Here is a 27,199-nt window from a genome sequence, read left to right on the forward strand (position 1 = left end):
TCCCTCTTGCAGCGAACTTGCTTGTCTGGTGGCCTACCTTCCATTCCACGGTGATACGTGAAGCCTACCACAGTTTCGCTTCAAGAGCTCTCTCCTCTCATCTTCGCAATATACCTTTAGGGGCCCACTGTGACCCCCCTAATGGGGCTATAAAAATTCTCTTCAGCAGCCTTGTTTGGACCATAGACCCTTACCTAGGGTCCGAGTTTGAAAATTATACCTTGATATTAAAGGGAGCTAGGGGGTCTTGAAATTTGAACCGTTCTCGAAGCATTTAATTTTTTTATTCTTTTTTTTTATTATTCCATTACGCTTTCTTTGCTGAATTTCACAAACATAAAACACCCCATGCATGCTAGAATATCCAAAATGTTACAATAGAAGTCGAAAAAGAGGAAATAAACTGATTTTCCTGGATTTTTCCAGTTTTTTCCCCTTTTCCCTATTAAAATTTTTTTCCCTACATGAAGGATTCTCCAGAATATCGAAAAACACATAAAAAAATAATATAATTTAAAATAAAAAAATAAAATTTTTTGAAAGTTTGACCGTCCCTCGGATTCGAACCCAGGACCCCTCGCTGTTGCAGCGAACTTGCTTGTCTGGTATTCACCTTCCAGTCTACGGTGATACGTGAAGCCTACCACAGTTTCGCTTCAAGAGCTCTCTCCTCTCATCTTTGCAATATACCTTTAGGGGCCCACTGTGACCCCCCTAATAGGGCTATAAAAATTCTCTTCAACAGCCTTGTTTGGACCATAGACCCCTACCTAGGATCCGAGTTTGAAAATTATACCTTGATATTAATGGGAGCTAAGGGGACTTGAAATTTAACCATTCTCAAGCCATTTTATTTTTTTATTCTTTTTTTTTATTATTCTATTACGCTTTCTTTGCTGAACTTCACGCACAGAAAACACCCCATGCATGCTAGAATATCCAAAATGTTACAATAGAAGTCGAAAAAGAGCAAATAAACTGATTATCCTGGATTTTTCCAGTTTTTTCCCATTTTCCCTATAAAAAAATTTTTTTCCTACACGCAGGAACCTCCAGAATATCGAAAAACACATAAGAAAAATAATGTAATTTAAAATAAAAAAATGAAATTTTTTGAAAAATTTACCGTCCCTGGGATTCGAACCCACGACCCCTCCCTCTTGCAGCGAATTTGCTTGTCTGGTGGCCTACCTTCCAGTCCACGGTGATACGTTAAGCCTACCACAGCTTCGCTTCAAAAGCTCTCTCCTCTCATCTTCGCAATATACCTTTAGGAGCCCACTGTGACCCCCCTAATAGGGCTATAAAAATTCTCTTCAGCAGCCTTGTTTGGACCATAGACCCCTACCTAGGGTCCGAGCTTGAAAATTATACCTTGATATTAAAGGGAGCTAGGGGGTCTTGAAATTTGAACCGTTCTCGAAGCATTTAATTTTTTTATTCTTTTTTTTATTATTCTATTACGCTTTCTTTGCTGAACTTCACGCGCAGAAAACACCCCATGCATGCTAGAATATCCAAAATGTTACAATAGAAGTCGAAAAAGAGCAAATAAACTGATTATCCTGGATTTTTCCAGTTTTTTCCCATTTTTCCTATAAAAAAATGTTTTTCCTACACGCAGGAACCTCCAGAATATCGAAAAACACATAAGAAAAATAATGTAATTTAAAATAAAAAAATGAAATTTTTTGAAAAATTTACCGTCCCTGGGATTCGAACCCACGACCCCTCCCTCTGGCAGCGAACTTGCTTGTCTGGTGGCCTACCTTCCAGTCCACGGTGATACGTTAAGCCTACCACAGTTTCGCTTCAAGAGCTCTGTCCTCTCATCTTCGCAATATACCTTTAGGGGCCCACTGTGACCCCCCTAATTGGGCTATAAAAATTCTCTTCAGCAGCCTTGTTTGGACCATAGACCCTTACCTAGGGTCCGAGTTTGAAAATTATACCTTGATATTAAAAGGAGCTAGGGGGTCTTAAAATTTGAACCGTCCTCGAAGCATTTAATTTTTTTATTCTTTTTTTTTATTATTCCATTACGCTTTCTTTGCTGAATTTCACAAACATAAAACACCCCATGCATGCTAGAATATCCAAAATGTTACAATAGAAGTCGAAAAAGAGCAAATAAACTGATTTTCCTGGATTTTTCCAGTTTTTTCCCCTTTTCCCTATTAAAATTTTTTTCCCTACATGCAGGATTCTCCAGAATATCGAAAAGCACATAAAAAAATAATATAATTTAAAATAAACAAATAAAAAAATAAAATTTTTTGAAAGTTTGACCGTCCCTCGGATTCGAACCCAGGACCCCTCGCTCTTGCAGCGAACTTGCTTGCCTGGTGGCCTACCTTCCAGTCTACGGTGATACGTGAAGCCTACCACAGTTTCGCTTCAAGAGCTCTGTCCTCTCATCTTCGCAATATACCTTTAGGGGCCCACTGTGACCCCCCTAATTGGGCTATAAAAATTCTCTTCAGCAGCCTTGTTTGGACTATAGACCCCTACCTAGGGTCCGAGTTTGAAAATTATACCTTGATATTAATGGGAGCTAGAGGGACTTGAAATTTAACCATTCTCGAGCCATTTTATTTTTTTATTCTTTTTTTTTTATTATTCTATTACGCTTTCTTTGCTGAACTTCACGCACAGAAAACAACCCATGCATGCTAGAATATCCAAAATGTTACAATAGAAGTCGAAAAAGAGCAAATAAACTGATTTTCCTGGATTTTTCCAGTTTTTTCCCCTTTTCCCTATTAAAAATTTTTTTCCCTACATGCAGGATTCTCCAGAATATCGAAAAACACATAAAAAAATAATATAATTTAAAATAAAAAAATGAAATTTTTTGAAAACTTGACCGTCCCTGGGATTCGAACCCACGGCCCCTCCCTCTTGCAGCGAACTTGCTTGTCTGGTGGCCTATCTTCCATTCCACGGTGATACGTGAAGCCTACCACAGTTTCGCTTCAAGAGCTCTCTCCTCTCATCTTCGCAATATACCTTTAGGGGCCCACTGTGACCCCCCTATTTGGGCTTTAAAAATTCTCTTCAGCAACCTTGTTTGGACCATAGACCCCTACCTAGGGTCCGAGTTTGAAAATTATACCTTGATATTAAAGAGAGCTAGGGGGTCTTGAAATTTGAACCATTCTCGAGCCATTTTATTTTTTTATTCTTTTTTTTTATTATCCCATTACGCTTTCTTTGCTGAACTTCACACACAGAAAGGACCCCATGCATGCTAGAATATCCAAACTGTTACAATGGAAGTTGAAAAAGAGCAAATAAATTGATTTTCCTGGATTTTTCCAGTTTTTCCCATTTTCCAATTAAAAAAATTTTTCCCAATATGCAGGAACTTCCAGAATATCGAAAAGCAGATAAAAAATAATGTAATTTAAAATAAGCTTAAAAAAAAAGAAATTTTTTGAAAATTTGACTATCCCTGGGATTTGAACCCAGGACCTCTAACTCCAGCAGCGAACTTGCATGTCTGGTGGACTACCATCCAGTCCACGGTGATACGTGAAGCCTACCACAGTTTCGCTTCAAAAGCTCTCTCCTCTCATCTTCGCAATTTTCCTGAATGTTTTCCTTTTTCTTTTGTTTATTTTAAATTATATTATTTCTTTAATGTGTTTTTCGATATTCTGAAGGGTCCGCAATGTAGGAAAAAAAATTTTTATTGGGAAAATGGGAAAAAACTGGAAAAATCCAGGAAAATCAGTTTATTTGCTCTTTTTTGTCTTCTCTTATAACATTTTGGATATTCTAGCATGCATGGGGTGTTTTCTGTGTGTGAAATCCAGCAAAGAAAGCGTAGTGGATTAATAAAAAAAAAAAATAATAAATAAAATGATTTGAGAAAGGTTCAAATTTCAAGATACCCTAGCTCCCTTTAATATCAAGGTATAATTTTCTAACTCCCACCCTAAGTAGGGGTCCGTGGTGCAAACATGGCTGCCAAAGAGAATTTTTATAGGCCAATTAGGGGGGTCACAGTTGGCCCTTAAAGGTGTATTGCGAAGATGAGAGAAGAGAGCTTTTGAATCGAAACTGTGGTAGGCTTCACATATCACCGTGGTCTGGAAGGTAGGCCACCAGACAAGCCTGCTCGCTGCTGGAGGGAGGGGTCCTGGGTACGAATCCCAGGGACTGACAAATTTTCAAAAATCTTTCTTTTTTTTTTTGTTTTTTCTTTCATTTTAAATAATATAATTTTTTTTCTTGTGTTCATCGATATTCTGGAGGGTCTTGCATGTAGGAAACAAAACTTTTTTATTTGGAAAATGGGAAAAAACTGGAAGAATCCTGGAAAATCAGTTTATTTGCTCTTTTTCGACTTCTTTTGTAACATTTTGGATATTCTAGCATGCATGGGGTGTTTCTGTGTGTGAAATCCAGTAAAGGATCGCGAATTCGAAGAGTCAAACGAATACTAGTTTATCCAGGGGAGATTTCCGTATCGTCATATGTGACAGAATAATCGCCAAGTCTTCGCAACTTCTGATCAGCGACCCTCGAGAAACTTAAAAACACTTCCGAGAAAGGAACCAACTCGAAAGGTTAAAATCGTAGCTTCCCCCGGGCGAACATTTTTTTTTTTTTTTTCCTTCCTTTTTTTTCTTTCAAATTTTCAAGTTTAAAACTTATTCTGTATCTTGGTGATTGTAGTTGACGCGACAGATCCTGATCCGTAAATATCCTCTTTATCCAGGGTATATGTATTTATTTAATCAGTTTCCCGCTATCTACTCCGATATCCCATGCATGAATTTATTGCATGCATGGTAATGCTCCCTAAGCGAAAATATTGTACAGTGAAAACGGTTTTTAAGTAGAACAGATATGATTTGATTTAATTGTTGGTTAGGTTAAAACGCACATTTTGATATCATCAAATTTTTATGAAGAGAAAAATGTTATTTAAAGTGAGGGAAAAAAATGCTCTTACTATACATTTTTACACTATCACTATTTGTTAACTTTTCTTAATTGTTGATTGAATTTTCTGAATTGGTGAATTGAATTTGGAAAAGTTAAATGCTTTTAGATTTTCCAAGTGATTCTTTGCTATTTTTTTATTTTTGGTAAGTAAACTTATGACAGTCAGTGACGAACTGCTCCCGTCTTAATGGCATGCAGGGTCAAGTGGGGCTGAAATATTTCAGGCCTCTTTACCATGTCATACTGTTTGAAATTGCGCTGCAGAAATGTCACGGGAAGATCCACGCATCATGATTTATAGCAGAATCATTGCAACTGGACGAAACACAATAGGAGACCCATTCAACCCGGAGAAATCCTTTCCGTGTTTATTTTAAAAATAAAGTTTACAAGTTTGAAATTTACCGTGCGTTTATCAATTGTTGTTGAGAATTTGCAAGAACTAATCGTTCTCCTTAATAAATGAAACAATTTCACGTCTATATTTACTTCCACAACTTTTTAGAAGAATTCTATTTATCTACAAAATGTATGCTTATCTACCTACAAATTCATAACTTTAAATAGGAATGGCATTTGAGGCCAGCTTCTAAACCTCTCACTTTATGATTGAAGATATCAATTAAATTGGTTAAAATAAATCTTTCAAAATGCATTTAAGTTGAAAATATTAAACCAAAATCATAAAATGAAGTTTCACAGTTCAGGCAAAAAATCCGGATGGAAGTTTATTCCGCATCCATAGGTCTTTAGGTAACTCAGAATTTTCCTTCATTTTTTCTGGAATGAATTTTAATGTCCCAATTGAATTATCTGACAGCAAGGTGGAATAGTTTTTTCAAGAGGGATACTGTATTGATAGGACAAATTAGTTCTTCTAACTTGATTGAGACTCGAACATTTCTGTCTTTCCCAAAATATGTTACGGTTACTCTAGCTAAAGGGCATTTTACTTTTTGCTTGTTGTCAAATTCGAGGTTAACTATACCTCCTACTTTAAATTGTCCTTATCTGACCTGTATAATATATATGAATGCTGTTTGTTGAAAAATTTTTCTCCCTCATGAAAAACTCTATGCTATTGCCAAAAAAAGAAAAGAAAAACGCCTTTTCAAAACAAATTTGTCCAGTAAATTGTCCACTTTTTTCTAGTATAGCAGCCAATTGTAAACATCTGTGTAACTTTAAAAAAATTATCCTTATAACGAAAGCATCATTTTTCAGTGTTGCAAAATGTTACGTTAGTCACTATGCTATTTTTGTTGAAAAATAATTTTTAGTTGAAAATTTGTTTTAAACTCTTATTTATGTATCTACCATATACATGATAAATCCACAAACATAAATACAAATTAATTTTTAATCTTTAAAAATTTTGAAAGTTATTTTAGTCACCCTGCAATGACCCTCCATGCCTCTGCAATGTATAGAATATCAATAACCTTTGCCTATGAAATAAATGACATTTTTATCTGTGCATTTTATTCCTGTATCTAGAAAATATTAACTTTATCTGAAGTGATATTTAATTTTTAACTGTCAATCCTCTTCTTTTTTTTTCATTTCAAAAAAGTTTTTATGTTTCTCTCTTATAAAATTGAACTTTGATGTGAGGCCAAATATTATGTAAGCATCTAAGGCAGTGTTTCCCAAACTTATGTCTTCTGTGTACCCCTTCTAAATTTTTCGTAACGCTATGTACCACTAAAAAGAATTAATGTAATTTTTACTATAAAAAAATGCTCAAAAGTTAAAAATGACAACTGGCTGTTGACACCCCTAATTATTAACTGTTAACTCTGCAAAAAATAGCCAATAGAAAAATACGTAATTGTAAATTTTCGTGGCTAGCTTTGCTTTTAAATAAAATTTTGTGAAATTTTCGTTTGTTGCAAGATATTTCGCATAAGAACGCGTACCCCCACTAAACTGTTCACATACCCCTGGGGGTATGCGTGCCACACTTTGGGAAACACTGATCTAAGGGAACATTTTTTGAATTTCTTATTTTTGTTGACTAGAGAGGAGTATGAAAAATTCTTAGATAGACTAAAATCCATTTTTTTTAATGCAAAACAAAAATTTTATAAAAAATTATTTTTGAAAAAATTTTAATTTTAGAATTAAAGAATTCAGGCAAATTAAAAGTTGGGAAAATTTAATTATAAGAATTTTGTATGTCATGAATAGCGACTACAGAAAAAAAAGCACAAAAGATTCCTAAATGTAATAAATTACAGTTTACAGATGTCTTACACGTAGGCATATATTGTCCTGCAGAGAACTGATCGTTAGGCAGTGTCCTGCAGTTGTGATCCCGGCAGATCACTGGCTGCGGTCAGTGTGCGGGTTGTTCACCACTCGGATCGGTTTACGTAGGGACCGAGGGTGTGCGGTATCGATCCTCGTCTAACTGTTCTACCGTAAAGTGCGCGACTTCTCGTGCAGGTCGTGGGGCTACCAAAGCAGGGGTGCCATCCCCTTGGCAGAGGATCAAAATTGTGAAGGCAATTCTTCGGATCATCTTCGGGGATTTCTCAGACCGTCACCAATAGCCCATTGTGCAGCTCTAGTGCGACGTAAATGAACTACGAGTAGGCATATATTTTTTTTTTTTCGTTGATAATTAAGTGTATTTTTGTTGCTGATACTTTAATAGCAGTATATACCTACCTGTATTACTGTTTTTTTCCCCTTTCATGAAAAAATAATTAAAATGTATTAAATTATTTCAGATTATTAAGAATGGAAGAAACTGCGAATTTCTCCTCTCAAGAACTGTGTCAAGTACCAGATTTACAATTTAGTAGTACTACAAAATTGATTTTGGATTACAATGATATTACAACTCTGCCGGCAGCTTTTTGCAAGAAGTTGCCAAGATTGGTATTTCTCTCTGTGAATGGTAATTTACTGAAGGAGCTTCCCTCAGACATCGGACACTATTTTACGAATTTAACTGAGTTGCATGCTAGGGAGAACCTCCTGCGTGATATTCCAAAAAGCTTATGCTACCTCTCCAAACTCACAAAGCTTCACCTGACCGGCAATCGCATTAGCGACACCCTCCCGAATGAGTTCTCCTTTCTATTCCATTTGACCGAACTCGTTTTGGATGAAAATGAGTTGACCCACCTCCCGAGTGATTTCGGCAAACTAGAATCTTTAACTCACCTCGACGTGAGCAATAATTTTTTGTGCCAGCTGCCAGAAAGCTTCGGCATGCTAAAAAGTTTGAAAGAATTGAACCTGTCCAACAATCGCTTAAAAGCACTTCCGGATAGTTTTGAAAATCTTCCCAGTTTGGAAATTGTGGACTTGACCGATAATGAAGTAAGATTTTTTCCAAATGACTCTAAGTCTGCTTTGTCTATGGTGAAACTATTTATGAATGAAAATTGCCTCACCGGTCTGCCGAACTGGATTTCGGAATCTCGGAATCTGAGAGAACTGTCTGTTTCTGCCAATGATTTGTTGGAAGTTCCTCCGTACTTGGGGACGAATAATCATTTGTTGGAACAGATCGATCTGAGTGGCAACAGCATCCATACTCTTCCTGAGAGTGTTGGACATTTAAAAGAATTACGTTTCTTGGACATGGGCAGTGCTTTAGATGAACTGGAGCGAAATCGTTTCATAGCCAATGGAAATAACTTGAAACACTTACCGGATTCTTTTACCTGCTTAGAAAATCTAATCAAGCTAGAATTAGATGAAAACCAACTGTGTGAGTTGCCTACAGATTTTGGAAGTCTTTTAGGCTTGACTTATTTGGATATTTGCCATAATGACTTGAAGAAGTTACCAGATAGTTTTAGCCTGCTAAAGAACCTAAAAATCTGTTTGCTTTCCATGAATTATTTGACAGAATTGCCGCAAAATTTCGGAATGCTCTGTTCTCTAGAAGATTTAAAGCTTGATCATAATATGGTTTGTATTGAATTATAAAGACTGCTGAATTCATTTTAGATGCTCCTGTAATTTCCCTATACAGCATGCTTCTGAGTTCCAGATTTTAGTATCAAAATTTTATTCTGAAAAGGAACATTAATTAGTATGAAAAAAACGTGGTATTTTAATTTCAGACAATAGTATGTCATAATTATAAGATATTAGAATAAAAATAAATACTACTGCATAACCCAATTTAAAAACAAAAAAGCAAATAAACTATATAAGTCAGACACAAATTATCTGTTGGGCAATTCCATGATAAGGTCAATCAGAGAACCAAAATTTTGAACTTGATATTTTTAAGCAAACATGGTTAAAAAAAGCTGGAGATTGATTTACTATTTAGAAATAATGGAGTAAAAAAAAAAAATTCAGAAAATTTTGCAGTTATTTATTTTTGTATTTTTCTTTTTAATTATTTATTATTGTTTTTTTTTATGTGGAGAAAAATAACTCAGGCCTGTATTCAGAAGCAAATGCTTGTTAGCACAAATGCTTACTAAAGGGTTGCCATATGCATTCAGATGTAATGTACCAAACCTTGCTAATACAAACAAATTACAGCACTGGGGAAGAACTCAGTTTTGTCACCTTATGACATATATAGATGATATAATTGCAGACTTAAGGGGACCTTTTTGGACTGTTATAAGCTCTGATTTTGTAAAACTAAATTCATTATTTAAATTTTATGTTTCATAACTTTAAATCAACGTAACTTGACAATTTAAAAACATTAATTCAATTTGGCTTAAAATCAAGCATATTATACGAATGTATGTAGTTTCTATAACAGATGTGAATTGTTTTTGATTTAAGAATAATGTGTATATTAACTAAATATGCTAAAAATAATTTTAGAAATAATTAATAAACCTACAAAAGCAAACTACAATAATAATACGCATCGTGTTTAATTTTTAGGTAAATTGCATTAAAAATTTGGAGTAGTTAAATAATTCTAATCAATGCATAAAATTTTATTGAGATTATGTTTAACTATAAAAAAATTTAAATAACGGGACATCTAAGGTAGCAGTTTTTTTTATTTAAATATGTATGCATATCTAATATATATGTGTATCCATTCTTACACAGGTGTACAATTCATCTTTTGCTTAACTTCTTTATAGTTTCAGTGTTATTCTTTGGTATTTATTTATTATTATTCTAATATTTATTTATTATTATTCTGATATTTATTTATTATTTATCTGCTTATTTTTCTGATAAAAACAAAATTAATTTTTTTTATTTTTGAAACAAATATTAATATTGATACATGCTCTACAATTTGGGGTCCTAGTTTGCCTGCTATGCAATAATAATTTATTTTTACCACTACATACTAATCAAATTTTAGTGAGTTACCCTAAAATGATAAAAGTATTTAAACTGAAACAACAAATTTTAGTTTTGTTATTTGTCTCTATTTAATTTAGTATTACAAAATTCCATATAAAAATAAACTATGTATCTGTTGTTTGACATATTGATAGTTCTCGACTTAGTTAACATTTAATATAAAAACATTTATTGATAATCAAAAAGGAAAATAAAATATATATAATAGACATCAATAGCCACACCTATTTTTTAAGAAAACACAGTCGTTAAAATTTAGTTTTAGTTAGTTAGTATTTACCTAAATAATAAATGTACAGTAATAAATGTAAATATAAAATATCCAAACAATTATTCCTATATGTGTTATAAAATAATTTTCTAAGTAGTACAAAAATTTATATTCTTTTGCTCATTTAATGACGAAATTTATTAAAATATTATTTTATTTTTTATCCAAAAATGTGTTCATAATAAAGTACAAATTAAAATATTTAACTAAATTCACTTTAATTGTTTAAGAAAATTAATTTCAAAGATTCAATAAAAATTACAGAATGAAAAAAGAAGTAATTTTCTTTTTACAAAATATTGGCCTGAAAAATCTAATGCTTGTGCTTCATTGAAAAAAGCAGTAAAAATATCCGAAATTTTGTATGAATAGGAAATTTAATTGTAATGAAAATACCTATCTATGTTAACTACATTATAATCTGTCAATTTAAATAAACATATAAAAAATAGTAGCTGTTTTACAAGTTAAAAACAAATTAAATTAATTTTATAACCTTTCTCGCTAGCATATAAATTGAAAATAAATGTCTAAAAAGGAATATCAAAGAGTAAAAATCTTATTTGTGAAATATAAAAGGTCCTTTTATGAATTTTTCTTCGTATCCATATGCATAGCAGTATGTGACAATTTTTAATTGAATTATATAGTTCAAAACAGAGCTCAGCAATCTACATCAATAGTAAAAGTCTGGGGTTTACTTGAGGAATCACATGACAACATTCTTTTCATCGAGGGAAGGGTTCTTTCTATGTAAATAACTGCTCATGAGTCTAATGTTACATTTGAGAATTGAATCTGTACTTATGACATTATTATTGCTGCCCAGTCACATCTAAATCTTGAATAGTTTTATGTATAAAAAATACAAAGGATTAAGCATTTAATGCTAATGTCGCATAACTACCACTATAAATATTAAATATGAATTCACTAGTATATAAGACATGATTCTATCTTGAGGTACCTTTTAATAGATGAAGGTTGACATAGTCGATAAATATAATTAGTGTCTTATAATTAAAACTATATGAACCAAAATTTTATAAAGCTATGGATTCAATGTTTGATGCATTCTTGCTTTATGAGATGAGAACCGAACATTAACTTAGAATTCTTTTTATTAAAGAACTTTAAAAGTAGTTCTTTGTAACTGTTTTATATCAGTTTATACTTATATATGTGTATACGTACAGTGAAACCTCGGTTAAGCAGACATTCTGAGGACCGAAAAAAATTTCCTTTATAAGAGTTGTCGTTAACGGAAAGGGTAACCTAATAACAAAGTTTAGCTTCGTAAATTGTTTTTAGAATATTTTCAAAGATATAGAAATAATTAAAGAACCTACAATAACTATCTGCAAAGATATTTATTTAAATTTAAAAAAATATTTTTTCGATGAAGAAGAATAAATAAAAGAGTTTGATATAAATACATAATTCTAGATGTAGCTACAGATGAAAGAATATAATTTTCTATTAGCACAGATATTCAAGTTAGACATATGATACCGAATAGGAGCTTTTAATCCTCAGTTGGTTTCGATTATTAGGTTTACATCCCCTATTCGCTTGATAGGAAACGTCCCGTGATTCACAGATAAAAAAGCAAAGCATAAATCATGAGGACCCATGGAGTTCACAATTGATCAGCTATCAAGTGTCTGATTAAATGTTTCATTTACATGAAAACCTCAAAGATTCTTTTCTCTATTTTTGCCTCAGTTTTGTTAAATACAGTCCTCAAATTGATTAGAAAATGAAAGAAATTTTCGGGGGGGGGGGGGAGAAGCACATTGAGAGCACTTACGACCTCATTTCAACTTGAGGGGTCTTATAACCTGTATCCTCTAGATAAAAAGATGCCGCTGTATGAATTATTTCAAGAGTGCATTTTCTCTCCTTTCTTTGCAAAGACAAGGCAAGGGGTGATTGATTCCTTAGCAGTGGAATAGCTTAACAATATTTTTTAGTTATAGATAAGGCAAAAAATTTACATGCCTTAAAAATGGTGAAAAGTTGCATTTTTTTCTTGCAATTTAAAGCAGAAATAGTTTTTTTTTTTTTTTTCAAATTTAGAAAAAGTAGTGTGTGGTTTGAAGAGATAGAAAATAACGTTTCAGGGCAAAAATGACTGTCCGGCTACGGGAGCGTCCGCTTTGCGGAGAATGTACATAATGGTTTATTCATAGAACATTCCCTGGGAATAAAAATTATGTCTGTTTTGCTTTAGTTTTTATAAAAAGAGGTTTCACTGTATACACACATGGATACCACTTTTTTTTCACTATCAGTTTCAGCAAGTGTCAACCTTCTTATTTCTTGATTCTAAATCGATGATTTTTCTTTTAAAGCTTACAGAGTTGCCTGAATCATTTTCTAATCTAGTTACACTGACTTCATTGGACTTGTACAACAACAATTTGAAAGAAATCCCAAAAGGTGTTACTTGTTTGAAACAGTTGAAGCAGTTGGATCTCAGAGAAGTGTCATTTCGTTTTTTAATCTTGTTTTCTTTTGTCTTTAAATTTTTGTTTTCAAGAGTTTGAATAATTTTAATTAAAACTTTTTTTGGTTTATGTTATTTTATAAAAATTGTTACACAAAATGATGTCATTACTTGTGCAATAATTAAAGTAAATATTGGGCATACTTGCTGCTTGAAAACAAAATTTACTGTATGAATATAGAATATAACAAAAGATAGCTCTACATTATTTTTTAGCTTAAATTTTGTATTTTCGTTTGAGGTAATGTGCAAAAAGATAGAAAAAAAAAACTGAAATACTGACTTAATCTTAGTTTTTGAACAGAATAAAAAAATACTGCAACTCTTCAAGGTGTGGCTGATCTAATATTTCTTGAAATTATTATGCAAATGCATACCCATTTATATATGTTTAAGTTTAACCTTTGCCTGCCATAATGTACAGTGTTCAATATTATGACATTTTAAAATTTTGTTGTTTAATGATGTTAAAATTTGTAAACCTCACTATTCATAATTTGCTTCTTTTTTTAAAAAAAAAATGAAATGTTGAAACTTATTGTTTACATGAAATCATATTTAGATAAATAAATTTAATGAAAAAGTGTTTTACACTTTCCAAAACTTCCCATATGAGAGTGAAATTAATATTAAAAGGTCCAAACTTTTGACATCTCTAATTTGGAAACTGTCATTACCAATAAGGGGGGTACGACTCCCCTCCTTACTTAGATGATTAAAAATCTGTTGGAAAAGGGTTTTATTCAGGTGTTTTTGTGTCTGTTTCCACAACTTAATGAATGGTTTGTGCTAATTAATTAGCATATTTGACACTTTGAACCATTAAGATTGGCACTTGGTTTGTAAAAATCTGATATTTGTAACAAAATGTGATGAAAACTTATATCTTTTTTTTATACTACACCTCTTTACTTGAATATAGAAGTTTTGGAAACAACTTTTAGAGGTTCTCATTTAGAATATTCTTCAATTTTTAGGTTTTTGACTTTGTCATCCTTAAACTTTGTTCCTTCCACGAATTTTCTTTGTTTGAGAGCTTATGGAGATGAATCATTTATGATTTGTCTACAGTAAGAACCTCCCCCCCCCTCCGCCACAAAGTCTGAGGCTGTCTACGGCTATGGAAACAAGAATGGCGCATTTCAGGAAGGGTAGCTTATCTTCACTCTAGGGCTAAACACCAAAAAAAAAGATTCCCTTTCTCTCACCGAAACCTGTCCCAAACAGTGACCCCACCCACACCTCTACTTGAAATAGTTATACCTCGTTACCATAGTTATCGCCACGGGTCCAGACGAATGGCTTGGGGAGTTCTTACTTTAGACAGCCTATAGTAAACATTCCGTACAGGTTTTTTGTTTCTGAAATCAGAACAAGATCTATTCCAAAAGAGAACATTAAAAGTTGTACACAATGGATAGTGGTTTTTTCTAAGCATAATAGATGAATTTCACATAATATTATCAGGAGTTATTCTATCAATCGTGAAAAATAACAGTTTTATCCAGAGAGGGTTTACAGTACAAATGTAGAGTTTTTGTGCCCCGCTTTGAAATATTATGTCTCACTTAATGGTGCTTTTTGCCATATTTTATTGCCATTTTAAGTTTTGTAAAATATAGATTTTGTACTAAATTCAGTACCTAAATTTTACATTGAATAAATTTTTTCAACTTAAATATTTTTCTATTTAAACAAATTAACATCATCCTTTCAATTTGATTTTAAATTGAACAATGTCTGTTAATCTATTTTCTATTACACTTATATGCTCTTGTTTACGTAAGCATTTGTTCTATAAGTCATTTTTTATCCAAAATATTGCAAATTTATTAAAAATAATTTTAAAAAAATAAATCTACAGACAAAGCGAACTATAATGATAATACTGTCATTGTAAGAGCTTCGCAATAAATTTCAAGATAAGTGGCAACTATTTTATTTCTATTGCTAATGATATGAACAATAAAAATGGAATCCAAAAAACTAAACTGTTTTTGAAATAAAACATTTTGCAATAAGTAGTTTATCTCACAAAAATGCTAAATACATAAAAATCAAAATTTTGAATTTTTAATCACTTGCATTGATTTATTTATTGCTCGGCAGAATCGACATATTTTAAAGTTTTTAGATTAATCAGTTAAAAAATTAGAAGTATTGGGGCTCATAATGAGCAAATAAAACTATAGAGATATTTGAAGGAGAAAAACATTTTCACAAAACCGTGGTTTCTGAGAATTTTCTTAACAGTCCGTTCAAAAAAAGTTTTTTTCCCCTTAACTACCCAGAGTTATGAAATTTCGTTCTTTGCAATTAATGTTCAATAATTTCTTCTACTCCTTAAATAATTTTAAACGCAGATATAGGGAAAAAATCAATTGTGGTAGGGGGGAGCAGAAAACAAAGGAATTTCATATTTGTAACAAGCTATTCTGAAACTTAATCTTCTTTCCTTATCAAAAATCGAAAGAACTGAAATCAGAAATGTTTGGAACAAAAAGTTTTAGTGGTTCAAATGCAAAATGATGAAAAGGCAATATGAGCTAGTTCTAATTACCAAAAACTAAAACACTGATTCCGAGTAGTCCATTTGATTTTAGAATAAAATATGAAGTTTCATTGTCGTATAATTTTTAATTTAATACCTTTATCTTCGTGTTACTTTTTATATTCAATAGTAAATTCAAACATAATTTTATTACTATTCCTCTATACCAAATCAATTAGTACATATATACACCTCAAAATTACGAACATCTATTAACACTATTTCTATTCTACTTCTGAATGCTTAAACTGTGATTGTTAATATAAAAATCTATTTATAGAATGATTTTGGATTGTCATTTGAAGAGATTCCTGAAATAATTTATGAACCAACATATTTGAAGAGGAAGCCAGAATTAAGTGAGAATTGGCGTGGAAGAAAGAGATCAGACATCAGTCAGGATTCATGGGTGAGATTCTTTTGGAACACAGATCATTTGCATTTTTTTTTTTAACTTTTGGGTCATTTTATTGCATTTAAGAATTTTTTAAAAAAAAAAACTTTTTAGGATATTTTGTTTTTGTAATTTTGTTGGTTTTGGGTATTCAGGGGTCTGTTTAGAAGAAATTTGGGTCTGTTAACAGACCTTTCACAAAATATATTTTCACCAAATATTTTAACTTAAAAACGGACCCTTCACCAAATATTTTAACTTAAAAACGGACCTTTCACCAAATATTTTAACTTAAAAACGGACCCTTCACCAAGTATTTTTACTTAAAAACAGACCCTTCACAAAATATTTTAACTTAAAAACAGACCCTTCACAAAATATTTTAACTTAAAAACGGACCCTTCACAAATTTGTTTATCTTCATTATTGTTTTGTTATCGAATAAGCCCTTCCCAGGGGGGGGGGAGACGATAAAACGAATTAAGTTTTGTCTTCGTCAGACGCTTCTTCAATTATTCGTCCGAAATGAATATTCTGAGTTCAGCATGTAGACTAAATACCAAATATCTGTATGTTGCATCTCTAATTTGGTAGCAGCAATTGCTGTTTATTTTTGAAAATTTAATTTGTTTGTACTATAATTTTACAGTGTTGAACATAATCTTGTATCTATTTACAATTTAAAAACACTTTGAAAAAGTTTTTTGCAATAGCAGGACCCTGTTTAAAAGAGTGTGACTTAACGTTTATTTTATATTCACAAATTACGCGTAATTTTTTCACAATTTTACAAAAGCAGGACCTTTCACGAAATGTCTGGACCGACCCCTGGTATTGTAGAAGGTAGGAAGTTTTCGATGTTTATTAAAGTTTATATGTAAAAATATTTTGAGGAGTCTTTTCCTTTCCAAGAGTATTTTAATATTGTAAAATACAACATTTATTTCACACTTTAGTGAACATTGAATATAGTTTTATATATCTTGATATGAATGGAAGAAATTTCTAAGAGGAAAATAGTGTTATAATTTAAAATGTTTAAATTAAATGATGGACATTTTCAAAGATATTTTTTACATTTGTAAGGACGTTTTTTGAAATTTTTATGTTTTTTCTTTTGTAATATTTAAAGTCATTTGTAAGGATTCTTTTGAAATCTAAATCCAGGATCTGGTTATAAACATTTCCATCATTAAATATGATTTCAATATGCAGGACTTTTCAGCCAAAGTTTAATGTTCGCTATTAAAAAAACCTTATTCATGTTATGGGCAATTCTATGGTGTAGCGCGTAAAAATTGAATTCAAATTTCTCAGAACGATTTCATTTATAAATTATGAGTTAAACTTGAAATTGTAAAATTTGTATTTAAAATACTTAGTCCACGCGCGTGATAAATGATTTTTTGATATTCTATCAAAAAGTAATTTATTTTATGAAATATGATAACAAAAAGTTCACGTTTAATAGATTAAACTGTTGGTATCAATTCTAAATCACGCAAATTAAAGTATGATTACTTGGTTACCTATTCTTTTAAATTCAGTAAATTGGTTTCAAACTTATTTTTAAACCCAATTAAATTTTAAAGCTTACATTTAAATTAAGCAATTTGATAATTTTTAGGAAATCTACAATATATAATTCATTTTAAATTATTTTAATTCATTGTCAGGTGTAAACTTTTTTGTGTCAGACATAAATTGCGCATTTTAAATATAAATCGATAAAGACAATTATAAAAACTGAAACTTATTCCAAATTTCTTGCTGATAATCAGTGGAATTTTTTCAGTTAAATGCTTTCTTAAATTTAACATGCCCTCCTTTTCTTAATGATTAGAACATATGGATCATTGTGTTTTACTACATTTTTCACTTTCTGGAATATTTTATCTCCTACAGGAAATTTTTATATTTTAAGACGTTTTTATTTATGTCTTTAAATCACCTTTTGAACTAAACATACCATACAAGATAAACTTTGCTATATCCTACTTGTTTACATATTGTAAATACACATACATTATTGTGGAAAGTCGCTTATCCGGAATCGGTAGAACATCCCAAAGTCCGGATATTAGATTTTTCCGTATAATAGACCCCCAAGGTAAACAAAGCTTAAAATGATCTGAATCTAAGAAGCAAAAAATAAATTACCATTATTTTTTGGGAAATAATGTTTTATTATTAGAATGATATCTAATCAATCAAAAACAAAATATTAAAAAAAAATAATAATAATTATTGCTATTATAAAAATAAATATAGAAAAGGAACAAAATTGACAGTTATGAAAATATTAATTGCTCTCTCCCCCATTTTGAACTAGAATGATTCAATCAAGAAGGGGAAATTCCTGTCATTCATTAAGGTGGGTAGGTGGTGAAGAAAATTCATTTCCTCCTTATTTGTCATTCAAGTTGAGGGCGGAGCAGTGACAAATTCCTATTTTCTCTCCCATCATTGGCTATCAATCAAGCATAAAGGCGTGGCATGCTCTTTATTTTTTCTTGTGTGACTAAAGGGGATTTCCCCTCCACTTTAACATTTGCTGTGTTTACCCTTTTCCACAGTATTTCTTCTGTCCCTAACACTCTAATAAAAAGGTTACAGGAAATGTCTCTTTTACTAACCAGCTGCATGAGACAGAAGGGGGTAGGGGACTCAGTATTTCACTTCATCTTATGAGTAAAAAAAAAGTATGTGTGAAAAATAGGTAAAAATGAATTAAAATTAAAAAGATAACAATAATGTCAGCTGTCAAACGTATTAATTATTCATTTACGAACGAAATATTTCATGTTTACAAAATTTAAAAAGAGAATACCAATGAGCTATGGGCTTTCAACAGAAAAACTCATTTTCCCAGCTCTAATTTTATTTACTTAGAACAAATAATTACGCATTTTGGTGTAGGGTATGAAATATCTGAAACACCTTATGAGAATTCTTGTAGAAATGTGCCACAATTCTACTTATGCAACCTGTCTTTATATAATATACTAATCTGGAAAAATATAGAAAATCTGGATTTCTTTCTCTTTCTTAATATGACTAAACATTTCAGATGATATTTCACTTCATTCAGCAGCCTGTAATTAATTAAAAAATAAATTAATCAAAGTTAAAAACTAATACAGTAAAAGTCCGCTATAGTGAACACGGTTCACAGTGAACTCCTGGATATAATGAACTAAATGTTCGTCCCCGTGCCCTGCTACAAACGCATAGTGTTATTTTTTGTGAATAGAGTGAACCAAAAGAAGAGAGGAAATTATGAACTTTTTTCTCTCTTCCACTGATTTATTTTCTTCATTTTTTTATGTAATAATTTTGAAATTTCTGCTTCAAAATAAATACATATACCGATTTTTAAAACCATCTATAGCATGAAATGTAGCCATAAGCATTTTTCTTGTTTGCTTCTTTATTAATCAGCATTCAAAGAAGCTGCAATCATCCACTGCCTGGACAAATGCTTCAAGTCAAAGCCGATGAATTTGCTGAGCGATTTGGTGAAACAACTTTTAAGTGTAGACAGGTTTTAAAAGTGGAATAGTATAAGTTCAGGAAAAGTTATCGGAGAGTCGGGAAATGTTTCCATGTCTGATGTGGAGGATTGCTCCTCAGCTAAAGATAACTTTTTTTTTGTGCATAAGACGAAGAGTTATTAAAAATAAAAGTTAACACATTTTTGTTGCTACATAATATTTTTCAGTCATTTTTTGTATTTTATTTTATGGGTCATTTACTTTAATATGTAATATAAAGGAGGAGTTTGAAACCATTAGATAAAAATTGTTTGCGGAACGGATATAGTGAAGTCCCGGTTACAGTAAACCGAAATTTTGGTCCCTTGAAGGCATTTCTAAATCTTCAGCTTTTTACCTTTAAAATGACACATTATTTACTATAAAATATTAATTTTCAATTTTGCCTCATTTGGTTGACCTTGCCGTGGCCCTTATGTAAATAGCCTCCTTCATTCGCTGTATGGGAAATGAAATATATTGTATGTGAAAAAAAGATCCTATAAGAGACAAACATACATTGGGCAGTACCCGAGTAGCTTTTTGAAGTGGAAGATTATTAAGTCAATCATTTATAATCTCTTTTTTATCTTTAAAAGAGACCTTTCATCTTTGACCAATGCATCAACAAAAAATGATGATAAATAAATAAAACAAACTAAATGAAAAAAAAAATTTAAAATCATAAAAAGAATTGAATTGAGAAAAAAAATGTAAATTAGAACAAGCATTATAATGCTTTTTTAATTTTTATCTCTTTTTTAATATTTTTTTTAAACTCTGAATTTTAACATTCCTAAAAAGGGACCTGCCATTGCCGAAAATTGGGGGTCGGCAGTCATGTGATTAGTTGGAAAATACAGTTTAATGGAAATTTTTAGCTTAATATGAGTTTTGTTTAATTCGACTGCTTCCTTCAAACCAATACTTTTCATTTGCAGGTTGAATCTAAAGCGGATACTGAAGACGAAAGCAAACTAAATGACAATGTTGTTTATTCTGCATTGACATCATCATCATCATTGTGGAGGAAACATGGTCAGTCTGATGTGAGGTCATCCGCTAAATTAGAGAAAGGTTTGGATGCTTTTCTTCTCTCAAATCATTTGTTAATTTTAATGAACAGAGATGCCAATCAATCCATAATTGATAAGATTTCAAGATTACACTCTCACACATGAATATTAAATTTAATGGTTTTTGAGAAATAATGTAATGATCTTTTTGAGATAATTTTTTTCCTATAACTATAAGGAGTTATGAAATTTTGTTGTTTACAACTAATCTACGATCATTTTTTTTCTACTCCTTTAACAACTCTAAAAGCAATAAATAAAGAATAAGAACAATTTTATTGAAAGAAAAAAAAAGCTCATCTTTCCAATAAAATATGCTGAAACTTTATCTTCCCTCAAAAAAGAAATAAATAACTGATTATTTCTATAGTAAGTACAGTAAATGACATTCAGTTATGCACAAGTTAGTGTTAAAATTAATTCTGAAATGAGAACATTCATACTACAATGTGCTGTTTTTTCACATTTAATTCTTACATAATTAGAAATGCATTGTCAATGATTCACCAATGAATTTAACAATAAATAAATTGTTAGGCAAAAGCTGGATTTGACAGAACAAAGTTAAGGATTTACATTATAATGAATTAGCGATTCACCCCCCCCCCCCAAAAAAAAAGGACAGAAAAAAGAACAGGGAACAACGATGAAACATGTACTTATCTTAATACATACTGCATCGAGCTTTGTGATCTTTCACCCCCCCCCCCCCAAAAAAAAATTTCTTCACCCCTAATAAAGAAACCAAGACTGACCCAACTTTGATTTGAAACAATAAGCGAGCTGCTCTCTGATCGAGGCACGATTTTGTCGACTAGCAAGTACCAAATTGCTAATAAAAAATCTAATTGCTAGATTACAGAAAAATGCAGTAGCAGAATCAGCTAGAAACATTAAACTTTTAGAATCTACTATGAACGTTGGTTTTGCTGTTTGAACTTCGGATAATTTATTTCATGTTATGGGCAGTTACTGCTTAGCATTTTCTTAAGGTTTTTTAAATTCTTTTTATTTGTTATTTGGGTCATTCTCACTGAAAAGGCATAAATAGACTAAAAAAATTTCTTAAATTATAGTAATTAAAAATGTGATAAAAATTACATGAATGCTTTTATTTATTTTTGTTAAATGTCCTTATAATAATGGTCAAGTTTTCTATTTTATTTTTTACAAGATTTAAAATATTTTAATTTCTGCCTTGTCCACGGAGGAGATGTAATAGTCAACGGAGGAGACATTTTATGTTATAAAATGTCAATGAAGACTAATTCATTAATTATTGGGTACAACTGATATGAGTTTAACATTAATAAGTAAATAATAAAATATTTCATTGTTAGAGATAGAGCTACTTCCAATTAATCATGCTGCTATGAAAGGAAACATCCATTTTTAACCAAGGTGTGCAATTTTTTAAGTAACTCTTACTGAATATTAATAAATTAAAATGTAAAGACTATTGAAATAAAAATTCAGACTCCACATGAAAGTTGAGTGTTGAGGGTACTCTTTTATGAAAATTTATGCAAGTTAAACATACTGTCATCCAAATAACGTTTTTGTTTTTTCTTGTTATTGTTTCTTTTTTCCCTGGGCACAAACGGCTTGCTCGATCAATTTCTAGAAATTTAAGTACATTTAATCACGATTTTTCTGTTAAATCTTTTTCTGATACAGAGTTTAAAGTTTCTTGCTCTTTTTTTTTCTACTTTCTTCAAATAATATAGGGTTTTCTTTTAATTTCTGTCTAGCTTGTCTCATACTGAGTTTTTTCTGTTCCCTTCTCTTTTGCATATAAACATTTGATTGCTTTCTTTTTTTACATTTTGGTTTTGCCATTTTCTTCCTGAATTTTGAAGAGAAAAAAAAATGTTTAACATCACAGAAATTATTTAGAAAAATTGCCAATATTTACTTCTCCGATAAAAAAAAGTTAAACATAATTGATTTTCTTTAAAAATGCAAACAAATTAACACATTTGTTCCATTTTAAAAAATATCAATTAAAAGGAAATAGTCTTTTAATTATTAAAATTGTATTATGGTTATCTAACACATTGTCTCTTTCATTGACTGTTTCTTCTCCTCTGTGGACATAACAAGTCCACGGAGGAGACAAAAACTAGTTCTTGAATTTTACTGATTTTTAATTTTAAAGTTACAAAAATGGGGCAGTTCTTTTTATTAAATATACTGTTTTTGCAATCTAAAATTCATCTATCAAAAATAAAATGATTTTCTCTTACCTTCTTTATGATGTCCACGGAGTATACGGTGAGAACTTTGCCAAACCCCAGTTGAACACAACAATCCAAAACTGACACCAAAGAGAACAAAAACAACTCATAGTTAACATTAGAAAATGGAATGGTTACCTTTCCCAGCAGCTGACTTATAGGGATTTCGCACATGCTGCCCTTTATTGCATATTTACCGAACTAAATTAATTGTCCACGGAGGGAGATTTCATTTTTGATGGACAAAGTTTACTAGTCATTTATTTTACAAAAATAAATTTTTTTAAAAAAAATATTAAATAAAAAGTTACTATAAACATTTAACTAGGTAAAACTATAAAAATCATTAAAATAACATTTAAATTGTTTAACAGCCATTAAAAATTATTTTGTGTCCCAGACGTAGGGACGTCTACAGAGGGGATTTTGAAGTTATGTTTATTAAAAAAATAGGAATGAAATATTAAATACATTTAGCAGAAATGCATATCATTTGTTAGTTAGAACTTTACGAAAAATGATGAAGAAAAATATTAAGAAATCTGCTGTATTTCCTAATATTTATTACTACGGGACTTAAAAAATCACCTTTTTGTGAGAATGACCCATTTGATATTATTACAACACATGCGTGATATTCATATCTAACCTTGTGTAATTAATTTTTGAAGTGCTTGATTTCAGCAGTTATTACTATTGACTTTCTCATGCTTTTTTAAAAAAGATCTTCGTATATTCTATCTGTATTATTACGATACGTGAAAATCAAATAATTCATTTGAGTATTCACTCAATTATTCTATCGTTTCTTATAACGATTTTTTGTTTGTTATTGCTGCTGATTTTGGCATGGTTTTTAAAACTTCTATATTTTTAATGTGATATTATTTATTAACTAGAAAATCTCGAAAAACTAGATTACTTATTTATTAACTAGAAATTACTAGAAAATTAACTAGGATCTGAGTAACCTCATTTTGCTGCATCTGATTTGCATGACTTGGTCTTAAATCCACATGGTCATCAATTTTTTTCTTCTTCTTTTGTGTTATTGATACGGATTTCCTAGTTTTTAAAATCTTTATTTATTCAATTTTTAATGGGATAATAACTAGTGAAATGCAAGGAAGGAAAACAAACAAGTTATTTTTTTCAAAATGCAAGAGTATTGCCCTTAATACTAGAATATACATTCTTTTTTGTGTTGATTGAAAAAAAATTTATTGGATGGAAATATTTTCTCTCTGCCTGCCCTTTAAATTTTATAAGTGTTACTTGTGTGCTTAAAAATGACATTCTATTACTTAATTAAATTGAGCAAAAAAAATATTCTTTGTACAAGAAAGACTAAGTTAAAAATGCATTGAGGGAAAAGTTTGAAGTAAACTATTTAATTAAAAGTTTTCAAAAAATCAGATAATTTCTTCCAGTAATCATGTTTCTATAATGTGCTTTTTTAATGTTATCAGTTTTGTCGCATTAAACCAATAAACATTGATTTGTTAGATAAAATTTTCAATGCAGTATTTCTTGGATAAATGTTTTAATTTCAGTAGTAAAACTTGATAAATTTTCTATTATTGTTATTTTGTTATCTTGACTGATAAGCTCATTATTTACTTACAAAATTTATTGAAAAATGCAAATTTAACTTAAGAGAAATGTTGGGTTTTTTTCTGGGAAGATGAAAATTAAATAATTGTATTTTTGATTGTTTTCTCCTTTAAAAAAATTGTGTTCAGTGACATCAAAAGAAAACTTTTGTTTACTGTTCTATTTGTGTCTAATTACTGAAAAAAAGTGTTTTTTTTCTTTCTTTTTTCTTCTTCTTTTATTTTTAGCTACAGTATTTTTTTTATGGTTGATAAAAATTAAGTTTTTTCTGATACAAAACTTAGATTTTCCTGATACAAATTTTTATGTAATTTTTTCGAAGTCAGGTGAAACTCTGGGTTCTATCCATGTAAAAGCTTAAATCCCACCCACCTTCAGTATGATTTGCGCCTGCTTGTCTGGGAAGTAAAGGCAGTTGGTGCACAATACTGACACAATTGCCACCATAAGGCCATTGGTCACTATATTGTGTAAGCTCTGTCCTCCATGGCCCACCTCTGTAAATTTTTGACAAAATTTATTGAGATAATTTTTCTATTTATTCAATGTAGATGATTCCATGATGAATGCGTCGATCAATTCTACTGCAAATGAAGATTTCTGGGATAAATCTGATGAATGTAGGTATATCTTATTTATTCCTCATCTCTTTTGATTAAATTTTTTAAAGAAATCCTTGTTTTGAAATTGTAAAGAATGGATAAGGTATTTAAAATTTTTAAAGGATTTTGCGAGTTTTAAAATGTATTGCTAAATATTTGAGTTTCAGCTAGTGAAATCAGATAATTTATATTTGGTGTGCAATGAGCACTTTAGTTGTGACATTTAAAAAACCATGCTGTAAAAAAGTGATTTTTAAGTATTGAATTTCCTAGTTTTAAAACACATTTTTTAAACCACAATTTATTCTGATAGTGCAAATATGCATATAGATCTAAATGTAATTTTTTATTAGTAAATAATTTTTTTTATTAGTATTAGTTTTTTATAAGTAATTTTTTTTATTATTTATTTTATTATCAAATGATGCTTAACATTTTTGCTAACAGCCACCAAATAAAAGGTAGAGGGCAATAATATTCATTTTGTTATGTCAAATATTAGAAAATAAATTTTTTAATTTGTTTGTCTGTTGTTCTGTATTTAATACATTCCTATTCCATTTTTAATTCATTTGAGTCATGCATGCATTGTGTAATATTATTGTTTTATATTGGTTATTTATGTATATAATAATAGAGTAATATAGTTTATTAATGTACTATTTTTAATGTAGTAATATTGATTGACAATCATAACATCGCTTATTTAGAAGATAAATAATGCATATGTTACCTCTTAACCTTGAAAGCCTTTGGTATCCACTTTACCTAGCTAATCTACAAATTAAATTAAATGATTCGCCAGAGAGCGGAATGAGGAGTTTTCGCCAGTATACCGAGGTAATGTGCACATAAAGATCTGTCTATAGATTGAATGTAAGAATCTTCAATAAATAAAATTATTTAACATTAAACCAGTGTCATCTTACTAGTTAAAAGCAAAGAAAAATCCCCTTAAAAAAAAGAATTATTAATCAGTTCTTTATAGATCTGGGGCTCTCATATCCTCTGGTCATGTGATATACACAAATGTAGCCGAAAAAGACTACCGTAAACCGGGGCGAGTCTACCCATTTTTTCAGTTTGTCAACTTTCAAGTGGTCAAACTTTTGTAAATATTAAAGAAAAAAGGCTTTTAATAGGTGTTTCGGAATCGCTATTTATCCCTCTTTAAAGCTGCGAAATCGATTTTAGAAAATATTAACAGTTACGCTGTTACTGTATATTTTTATAGAACTGCTGACAAATCTCTCGTATGGGGCGAGTCTACCCATTCTACTAAAATGAATGTTAACATTGTAAATAATCAAATTTTACTATTAAATTGTTATTTTAGTTACTACATAGGATTTTTATGAAGTAAAATTCATAACTTTAGTATATATTCCATTTTTTTATTCATAAAATAACACAAATTGAGTATTTGATCGATTATCACATTTTGATCACATTTTTGTTTTTATAATCATTAACATTATAAAATAACTCTTCTGGTTCCCGATGACAATATTTTGAAAGAGTTTTTCTCCTTATTTTCAATTCGGCTGCGGCATCGTGAATTGTTATTTGTTTGGCTTTTATCCTTTGGATAGCTTTTTCCATCTCAGGTGGCATTTTTTTTGTAACATATAAATCCATTTGTTTTGCGAATATAATTTCGAACCATCTGTAATAATAAATAATAATTTATTTAACTTGCAGTAAATAAAAAAAGTTAATTTTGTAATATAAAAATTGAAAAAATAGGTAAAATAAACATATTTTATATTTACATTTATATTTAACCTATAAATTTTCTTATTAATAATAAATTTATCAATGCAGAATTAAAATAATATACTCAAATTCATTTAAAATGACTTAATTTTAATATAAACAAAGTTCTAAATTATATTATTATGCTTTATTAAAACTAAATACGACTTGCCCCACGAATTCTGGCTTTTTGTTTACAACAGCAAAATTTACATTCTTTTTGTTTGTTTTTTTTTCATATAAAATTAATGTAATCTTAGTCTTAGATAAGTTTATCACTTAACCAAAGTGAAAATAGTAATAATAATAACATACTTACGGAACACCAACTAAAAGTTTGCTGATTTTCAATACAAATCTCTCAAAAGACGTTTGAACAGGT

The 27,199-nt window shown here is 30.4% G+C and overlaps 1 protein-coding gene across 3 annotated transcripts in view; it reads left to right on the plus strand.

Moving 5' to 3' along the window:
- Positions 1 to 4,848: 4,848 nt before the first annotated feature.
- Positions 4,849 to 27,199, plus strand: part of LOC107455201 (uncharacterized) — a 28,065-nt gene continuing 5,714 nt past the window's right edge. The window contains exons 1-6 of one of the 3 annotated variants that reach the window (XM_016072698.5): positions 4,849 to 5,099; positions 7,692 to 8,886; positions 12,901 to 13,032; positions 15,887 to 16,015; positions 20,475 to 20,610; positions 25,012 to 25,080. In XM_016072698.5, the coding sequence (XP_015928184.1) occupies positions 7,702 to 8,886; positions 12,901 to 13,032; positions 15,887 to 16,015; positions 20,475 to 20,610; positions 25,012 to 25,080 (1,651 nt within the window). In that variant the 5' untranslated portion in view covers positions 4,849 to 5,099; positions 7,692 to 7,701. The other 2 variants (XM_087167213.1, XM_043053455.3) reach the window with 2 other exon arrangements.

Source organism: Parasteatoda tepidariorum, chromosome 7 (assembly GCF_982258835.1).
Source record: "Parasteatoda tepidariorum strain Cologne lab strain chromosome 7, Ptep-v5.0, whole genome shotgun sequence".
Taxonomy (NCBI): Eukaryota; Metazoa; Arthropoda; class Arachnida; order Araneae; family Theridiidae; genus Parasteatoda; species Parasteatoda tepidariorum.